Below are 9,588 nucleotides of genomic sequence, written 5' to 3' on the forward strand. Positions count from 1 at the left end.
CATAATCCCAATCCCAAATTCCCAATCCCATAATCCCAATCCCGAATTCCCAATCCCATTGATCCCACTTTTCCCAGGGAAGCAGCTGGTGCCCTGCACGGTCCAGCCGCTGTTCCTGGTGGATGATCCCAATCCCACAATCCCAATCCCAAAATCCCAATCCCATTAATCCCATTTTTCCCAGGGAAGCAGCTGGTGCCCTGCACAGTGCATGATCCTAATCCCATAATCCCAAATTCCCAATCCCAAAATCCCAGATTCCCATTGATCCCATTTTTCCCAGGGAAGCAGCTGGTGCCCTGCACGGTCCAGCCGCTGTTCCTGGTGGATTATCCCATAATCCCAAATTCCCACATTCCCAATCCCACAATTCCAACCCCACATTCCCAATCCCAATCCCAAATTCCCAATCCCAAAATCCCGCATTCCCATTGATCCCATTTTCCCCAGGGAAGCAGCTGGTGCCCTGCACAGTGCATGATCCCATAATCCCCTAATCCCAAATTCCCAATCCCACAATTCCAACCCCACATTCCCAATTCCAATCCCAAATTCCCAATCCCAAATTCCCAGATTCCCATTGATCCCACTTTTCCCAGGGAAGCAGCCGGTGCCCTGCACGGTCCAGCTGCTGTTCCTGGTGGATGATCCCATAATCCCAAATTCCCAGTTTCCAATCCCACAATCCCAAATTCCCAATCCCAAAATCCCAGATTCCCATTGATCCCGTTTTTCCCAGGGAAGCAGCTGGTGCCCTGCACGGTCCAGCCGCTCTTCCTGGTGGATTATCCCATAATCCCACATTCCCAATTCCCAATCCCAAATTCCCATTTCCCAGGGAAGCAGCCAGTGCCCTGCACAGTGCATGATCCCAATCCCAAATTCCCAATCCTGATCCCCCAATCCCAAATTCCCAATCCCACATTCCAGAATTTCCAATCCCTATTCCACAATCCCACATTCCCAATCCCATAATCCCAATCCCAAATTCCCAATCCCAAAATCCCAGATTCCCATTGATCCCGTTTTTCCCAGGGAAGCAGCCGGTGCCCTGCACAGTCCAGCCGCTCTTCCTGGTGGATTATCCCATAATCCCAAATTCCTACATTCCCAATCCCACAATTCCAACTCCACATTCCCAATCCCAAATGCCCAATCCCAAATTCCCAGATTCCCATTGATCCCGCTTTTCCCAGGGAAGCAGCCAGTGCCCTGCACAGTGCATGATCCCAATCCCAAATTCCCAATCCCAAATTCCCAATCCCATTGATCCCGTTTTTCCCAGGGAAGCAGCCGGTGCCCTGCACGGTCCAGCCGCTGTTCCTGGTGGATGATCCCAATCCCACAATCCCAATCCCAAAATCCCAATCCCATTAATCCCATTTTTCCCAGGGAAGCAGCTGGTGCCCTGCACAGTGCATGATCCCAATCCCATAATCCCAAATTCCCAATCCCAAATTCCCATTGATCCCACTTTTCCCAGGGAAGCAGCCGGTGCCCTGCATGGTCCAGCCGCTGTTCCTGGTGGATCATCCCAGTCCCACAATCCCACATTCCCAATCCCACAATTCCAACCCCACATTCCCAATCCCAATCCCAAATTCCCAATCCCCAATCCCATTTATCCCATTTTTCCCAGGGAAGCAGCCAGTGCCCTGCACAGTGCATGATCCCAATCCCACAATCCCAATCCCAAATTCCCAATCCCATTGATCCCACTTTTCCCAGGGAAGCAGCTGGTGCCCTGCACGGTCCAGCCCCTGTTCCTGGTGGATGATCCCATAATCCCAAATTCCCAATCCCATAATCCCAATCCCACATTCCCAATTCCAATCCCAAATTCCCAATCCCATAATCCCAATCCCAAATTCCCAATCCCATAATCCCAAATTCCCGTTTTTCCCAATCCCATTGATCCCACTTTTCCCAGGGAAGCAGCTGGTGCCCTGCACGGTCCAGCTGCTGTTCCTGGTGGATTATCCCAATCCCACATTCCCAATCCCACAATTCTAATCCCACATCCCAATCCCAATCCCAAATTCCCAATCCCAAATTCCCAGATTCCCATTGATCCCACTTTTCCCAGGGAAGCAGCTGGTGCCCTGCACGGTCCAGCCGCTGTTCCTGGTGGATTCCAGCGCCGTGGACGTCGGATCCGGGGATCTCCCCATCTTCTTCGAGCTGGGGGAGGGGCCGCCGTGCTTCCCGGACGGGGACGAGTATCCCGAGGAGTACGCCGAGGAGTATCCCGAGGAGTATCCCGAGGAGTATCCCGAGGAGTATCCCGAGGATCCCGCGCTGCTCCCCACGCCCAAGGACCCGGCCGTGTCCTAAAGCCGGGATCGGGGACAGGGACTGGATCACACCCCCCCAAAAAAAAAAAAAAAAAAAAAAAACCACGGGATCCCAAAAAAAAAAAACCAGGGATCCCAAAAAACAACAAGGGAAGGAAGCCCCGAGTGACTCGTCCTGCTGCTTCGCACCCAACCCGGAGCCGCCGCCCGCCGGGAATTCCGGAGGGTTCCGGGGGATCCTGGAGGATCCCGGAGGATCCTGCGTCGTCCCGGGGAATCTTGGAGCATCCTGGAGAATTCTGGGAAATCCCGGAGGAGCCCAGAGAATCCTGAAGGATCCCAAATCATCCCGGGGGATTCTGGGAAATCCCAGAGGATCCCGGGGAGTCCTGGAGCATCCCAGAGAATTCCGGGAGATCTCAGGATCCTGGAGCATCCCGGGGAATCCTGGAGCATCCTGGAGAATTCCAGGGAATCCCAGAGGATCCCAGGGGATCCTGGACCATCCCAGGGAATCCAGGAGGATCCCAGATCATCCCGGGACATCCCAGAGGAACCCAGAAAATCCTGGAGCATCCCGAAGAGGATCCCAGAAAATCCTGGAGGATCCCAGTTCATCCCAGGGAATCCCAGAGCATTCCAGAACATCCTGGAGCATCACAATGGATCCCAGGAAATCCTGGAGCATCCCACAGGATCCCGAAGGATCCCAGAGGATCCCTCAGTTCTTGTGCTCCCGAGGCGTTCCCAAATCCCGAAGTCCCCGGAGTCAGAGCCAGATCCCGGCCGAGGGCTCAGGGGAAAGGGGGATCCACCCGATCCCAGGGGATCCCGAGGGAGTGGGAGGGGTGGGGGTGGGGCCAGAGGATCCCAGGGATCCCCAAATCCCAGAATATCCCAGAAAACAATGGCACCCCAAAATGCACCGGGGTCCTGAAATAGCCCAGAATCCAGTGGATCCCAAAATCCTGGGGGATCCCAAAATTCAGGGGGACCCCTAAAATCCAGGGGATCTCAAAACCCTGGGGAACCCTGGAATTCCCCAGGACCCCAAAATCCAGCGGATCCCAAAATCCTGGAAATTGCACCCGACCCCAAAGCCCAGCAGTGCCTGAACCCCGCAGGATCCCAAAATCCGATTGGACCCCAAAATCCAGTGGGACCCCAAAACCTGGCAGGACCTGAAGCCCATAGGACCTCGGAATCCCATGGGACCCTAAAATCCAGTGGGATCCCAAAATCCAGTGGGACCCTAAAATCCAGTGGGATCCCAAAATCCAGTGGGACCCCAAAATCCAGTGGGACCCCGAAACCTGGCAGTGCCCCAAATCCCATGGGACCCCGAAATCCAAGGGGACCCCAAAATCCAGAGGGATCCCAAAACCTGATGGCACCCCAAAACCTGGCAGGGCCCAAATCCCATGGGACCCCAAAATCCAGTGGGACCCCGAAATTCCAATGGCATCCCAAAACCCGGCACTGCCAGAAGACCCCGAAATCCAGTGGGATCCCAAAATCCCCAGGTGCCCCAAAACCTGGCAGTGCCCAAATCCCACGGGACCCCAAAATCCAGTGGGACCCCAAAACCTGGCACTGCCACAAGACCCCCAGTGTTGGGGGACCCCAAAATCCTCTTTAATCCCAAAATCCAGTGGGACCCCGAAATTCCAATGGGAACCCAAAACCTGGCACTGCCACAAGACCCCCAGAGCCAAGGGGACCCCAAAATCCTCTTTAATCCCATGGGACCCCAAAATCCATTGGGACCCCGAAACCTGGCAGTGCCCCAAATCCCACAGGACCCTAAAATCCCACAGAACCCCAAAACTCTTTGGCACCCCAAAACCTGGCAGTGCCATGAGACCCCCAAAGCCAAGGGGACCCCAAAATCCTGTGGGATCCCAAAACCTGATGGCACCCCAAAACCTGGCAGGGCCCAAATCCCACGGGACCCCGAAATCCAATGGGACCCCAAAACCAAGGGGACCCCAAAATCCTGTGAGATCCCAAAATCTGGCAGTCCCCAAACACCCCAGCACCCCAAAATCCAGTGGGACCCCAAAATCCCCAGGTGCCCCAAAACCTGGCAGTGCCCAAATCCCACGGGACCCCAAAATCCAGTGGGACCCCAAAACCTGGCACTGCCACAAGACCCCCCAGAGCCAAGGGGACCCCAAAATCCACTTTAATCCCATGGGACCCCAAAATCCAGTGGGACCCCAAAACCTGGCACTGCCCAAATCCCACGGGACCCCAAAATCCAGTGGGACCCCAAAATTCCAATGGGACCCCAAAACCTGGCACTGCCACAAGACCCCCAAAGCCGGGGGGACCCCAAAATCCAGTGGGACCCCAAAATCCCCAAGTGCCCCAAAATCTGACAGTCCCAAATCCCACAGGACCCTAAAATCCCATGGGACCCCAAAATCCAGTGGGACCCCAAAACCTGGCACTGCCACAAGTCCCCGAGAGCTGGGGGGATCCCAAAATCCAATGGGATCCCAAAATCCTGAGGTGCCCCAAAATCTGGCAGTGCCCAAATCCCACAGGACCCCAAAATCCCGAGGCCGGGGGGACCCCAAAACCCCCCAGCCCCCCAAGTCTCCAATTCTGACTTCTCCAATTCCTGCTGGAGAATTCCCGGGGTTTATTCCTTGTTCCCCTCTGGGGGATCCCGCTGGAATCTGGGGGGATCCTGCTGGGATTTTGGGGGATCCTGCTGAGATTTTGGGGGATCCTGCTGGAATTCTGGGGGAGCCACTCCACTGGAATTTTGGGGGATCCCGCTGGGATTTCTGGGGGATCCCAGTGGAATTTTGGGGGAATCCTGCTGGAATTTTGGAGGATCCCGCTGGAATTTTGGGGGAGCCACTGGAATTCTGGGGAATCCTGCTCCATTTTAGGAAATCCGCTGGAATTTTGGGAGATCCTGCTGGGATTTCTGGGGGATCCCAGTGGAATTTTGGGGGAATCCTGCTGGAATTTTGGGGGAGCCACTGGAATTCTGGGGAATCCTGCTCCATTTTAGGAAATCCGCTGGAATTTTGGAGGATCCTGCTGGGATTTCAGGGGGATCCCACTGGAATTTTGGGGGAATCCTGCTGGAATTCTGGGAAATCCCCTGGAATTTTGGAGGATCCCGCTGGAATTTTGAGGGATCCTGCCGGAATTCTGGATCCCGGCTTGGTGTTCCTGGATTTTCTGGCTCCACTCTGGGATCTGTCCCTGGACCTCGGGATTGGGAGCAGCGACCCCGGAACTGAACTTGGGAATGTTACACCAGAGAAGGACCCGGATCCCACACGGGATCGAGTCGGGATTCCGCGTGGGAATGTCAAGATTCCATTTGGGATCGAGTCGGGATTCCGTGCGGGAATGTGTCGGAATTCCACGCGGGATCAAGTCTGGACTTCATGTGGGAATGTCAGGGTTGTGTATGGGAAGGGTTTTGGATCCCATGTGGGAATGTCGGGATCCCACGTGGGAGTGTCGGGATCCCACATGGGAAGGTCGGAATCCTGTGTGGGAATGTCAGAATTCCATGTGGGATCCCCTGTGGGAATGCCCAAATTCCGCATGGGAATGTCGGGATCCCACGTGGGAATGTCGGGATCCCATGTGGGAATGCCAGGATCCCGTGTGGCAATACCAGGATCCCACGTGGAAATGTCAGGATCCCGTGTGGGAAGGCCGGGATCCTGTTTGGGAACATCAGAATTCCGTGTGGGAATGTCAGGATTCCATGTGGGAGTGCCAGGATCCCACGTGGGAATGTCGGGATCCTGTGTGGAAATGCCAGGATCCCACATGGGAATGCCAGGATCCTCTGTGGAAATGCCGGGATCCCACGTGGAAATGTCGGGATCCCGCATGGGAATGCCAGGATCCCGTGTGGGAATGCCCAAATTCCGTGTGGGAATGCCGGGATCCCCTGTGGAAATGCCAGGATCCCATGTGGGAATGCCAGGATTCCATGCGGGAATGCCAGGATCCCGTGTGGCAATACCAGGATCCCACGTGGAAATGCCAGGATCCCGTGTGGGAAGGCCGGGATCCTGTGTGGAAATGCCAGGATCCCACATGGGAATGCCAGGATCCCGCGTGGGAATGTCGGGATCCCATGTGGGAATGCCGGGATCCCGCATGGGAATGTCGGGATCCCATGTGGGAATGCCGGGATGCCGCGTGGGAATGCCGGGATCCCGTGTGGGAGTGCCGGGATCCCGTGTGGGAATGCCGGGATCCCGCGTGGGAATGTCGGGATGCCGATGGGAGTGCCGGGATCCCGCGTGGGAGTGCCGGGATGTCGATGGGAGTGCCAGGATCCCGCGTGGGAGTGCCGGGATCCCGCGTGGGAGTGCCGGGATGTCAATGGGAGTGCCGGGATCCCGCGTGGGAGTGCCGGGATGTCGATGGGAGTGCCGGGATCCCGCGTGGGAGTGCCGGGATCCCGCGGGCCCGCCCGTGTGCTCTCCCCAAAGAGATCTCTATGAACCACGGCTCCGCCCCCTCCCGCCTGCGCCGCCCTCCCGCGGGGATCGGGGGAGCAGCGGGGTCGGGATCCGGGCTGGGAATCGGGATCTGGGCACGGGAAATGGGATCCGGGCTGGGAATCAGGATCTGGGCACGGGAAATGGGATCCGGGCTGGGAATCGGGATCTGGGCACGGGAAATGGGATCTGGCACGGGAATTGGGATCCGGGCTGGGAATTGGGATCTGGCATGGGAATTGGGATCCGGGCTGGGAATTGGGATCTGGGCTGGGAATTGGGATCTGGGCACGGGAATTGGGAAATGGGATCCAGGAATGGGAATTGGGATCCTGGCTGGGAATTGGGATCTGGGCTGGGAATCGGGATCTGGGCACGGAAATCGGGATCTGGCATGGGAAACGGGATCCGGGCTGGGAAATGGGATCTGGGGATAGGAATTGGGATCTGGGCTGGGAATTGGGATCCAGGTTGGGAATTGGGATCCGGGCACAGGAATTGGGATCCAGGCTGGGAATTGGGATCCAGGCTGGGAATTGGGATCCGGGCTGGGAATTGGGATCCGGGCTGGGAATTGGGATCTGGAGCTGGGAATCGGGATCTGGGCACGGAAATCGGGATCTGGCACGGGAAACGGGATCCGGGCTGGGAAATGGGATCTGGGCTGGGAATTGGGATCTGGGCTGGGAAATGGGATCTGGGCTGGGAATTGGGATCTGGGCTGGGAATTGGGATCTGGGCTGGGAATTGGGATCCGGGCTGGGAAATGGGATCTGGGCTGGGAATTGGGATCTGGGCTGGGAATTGGGATCTGGGGCTGGGAAATGGGATCTGGGCTGGGAATTGGGATCCAGGTTGGGAATTGGGATCCAGGCACAGGAATTGGGATCTGGGCTGGGAAATGGGACCTGGGCACAGGAACTGGGATCTGGGCTGGGAATAGGGATCTGGCACGGGAATTGGGATCCGGGCTGGGAATTGGGATCTGGGCTGGGAAATGGGATCCGGGCTGGGAGTTGGGATCTGGGCTGGGAAATGGGATCTGGCACAGGAAATGGGATCCAGGCACAGGAATTGGGATCCAGGCATGGGAAGTGGGATCTGGGCTGGGAAATGGGATCCAGAGTTGGGAATTGGGATCTGGGATCCAGGGCTGGGAATTATGATCCGGCCCCAGGAATTGGAATCTGGAGCTGGGAATTGGGATCCGGGCACAGGAGTTGGGATCCGGGCTGGGAGTTGGGATCCGGGCTGGGAACTGGGATCCGGGCTGGGAATTGGAATCCGGGCTGGGAATTGGGATCTGGGCTGGGAGTTGGGATCCGGGCTGGGAGTTGGGATCTGGCACGGGAATTGGGATCCGGGCTGGGAAATGGGATCCGGCCCCAGGAATTGGGATCCAGCCCCAGGAGCTGGGATCCGGCTCCAGGAATCTCCCCCGGAGGATCCGCCGGGGGTGTCTGGGAATGTCCCCCCCAATCCACGGCCCCCCCCCCCCCCCCCCAGCCCCGAACTGAGGGGGGTCCCCCAGTCCAGCCCCAGTGAGGACCCCAAATTCTGCCTCGTGTCCCCTCCCCGTGTCCCCCCCACGTCCCTCCCGTGTCCCCTCTGTGTCCTCTCCGTGTCCCCCCAGTGATGTCCCCTCAGTGTCCCCGATGCCACCCCCAGTGTCCCCCAGATGTCCCCCCAATGTCGCCCTCAATGTCCCCCCCTGTCCCTAATGTCCCCATGTCCCCCCCTTATGTCCCCCGTGTCCCCTCCCCTGTCCCCCAGTGTCCCTTATGTCCCCCAAAGGTCCCCCTCCATGTCCCCCCCGTTGTCCCTCCCGTGTCCCCCCCATCCCCCTCATGTCCCCCAGTGCCCCCCAATGTCCCTCTCATGTCCCCTCCATGTCCCCCATCCCCCCGTGTCCCCCTCGTGTCCCCTTCCATGTCCCCTCCATGTGCTGCCAATGTCCCCAGTGCCCCCCAATGTCCCCCCCACTGTCCCCTCAATGTCCCCCAAAACTCCCCTCAGTGTCCCCTGAATGTCCCCCCCAATGTCCTCCCATTGTCCCCCCCCGTGTCCCCCAATGCCCCCTCGATGTCCCCCCCAATGTCCCCACAGTATCCCCCCGTTGTCCCCCCCAATGTCCCCCTCAATGTCCCCCCGTTGTCCCTCCCGTGTCCCCCCCGTTCCCCAATGTCCCCCCTGTCCCTAATGTCCCCATATCCCCCCTTTGTGTCCCTCGTGTCCCCTCCCATGTCCCCCAAAGGTCCCCCCAATGTCCCTCCCATGTCCCCAGAGTCCCCTCCGTGTCCCCCCAATGTCCCCCCCAGTGTCCCCTCCGTGTCCCCCCAGTGTCCCCCTGTTGTCCCTCCCACGTCCTTCGATGTCCCCCCGGTGTCCCCGTGTCCTCCTCCTCGTGTCCCCTCCCCCCTCGATGTCCCCAGTGTCCCCCCAGTGCCCCTCCATGTCCCCCCCAATGTCCCCATGTCCTCCCCACGATGTCCCCTCGATGTCCCCAGTGTCCCCTCAGTGCCCCTCCATGTTCCCCCCAATGTCCCCATGTCCTCCCCACGATGTCCCCTCGATGTCCCCGGTGTCCCCTCAGTGTCCCCTCAGTGCCCCTCCATGTCCCCCCAATGTCCCCATGTCCTCCCCCCGATGTCCCCTCGATGTCCCCAGTGCCCCCCGGTGTCCCCCCCAGTGCCCCTCCATGTCCCCCCCAATGTCCCCATGTCCTCCCCCCGATGTCCCCTCGATGTCCCCGGTGTCCCCCCCATGTCCCCTCAATGCCCCTCCATGTTCCCCCCAATGTCCCC

The 9,588-nt window shown here is 58.4% G+C and overlaps 1 protein-coding gene across 1 annotated transcript in view; it reads left to right on the plus strand.

The window, feature by feature from the left end:
- The window catches only part of HSF1 (heat shock transcription factor 1), a 44,650-nt gene extending 41,415 nt beyond the window's left edge, over positions 1-3,235 (plus strand). Inside the window, exon 10 of the mRNA XM_059848874.1 lies at positions 2,087-3,235. Coding sequence (XP_059704857.1) covers positions 2,087-2,334 — 248 coding nt within the window. The 3' untranslated portion in view covers positions 2,335-3,235. The remainder of the gene's footprint in view (positions 1-2,086) is intronic.
- Positions 3,236-9,588: the final 6,353 nt, after the last annotated feature.

Source organism: Haemorhous mexicanus, chromosome 1 (genome assembly GCF_027477595.1).
Source record: "Haemorhous mexicanus isolate bHaeMex1 chromosome 1, bHaeMex1.pri, whole genome shotgun sequence".
In the NCBI taxonomy this organism is placed as follows: Eukaryota; Metazoa; Chordata; class Aves; order Passeriformes; family Fringillidae; genus Haemorhous; species Haemorhous mexicanus.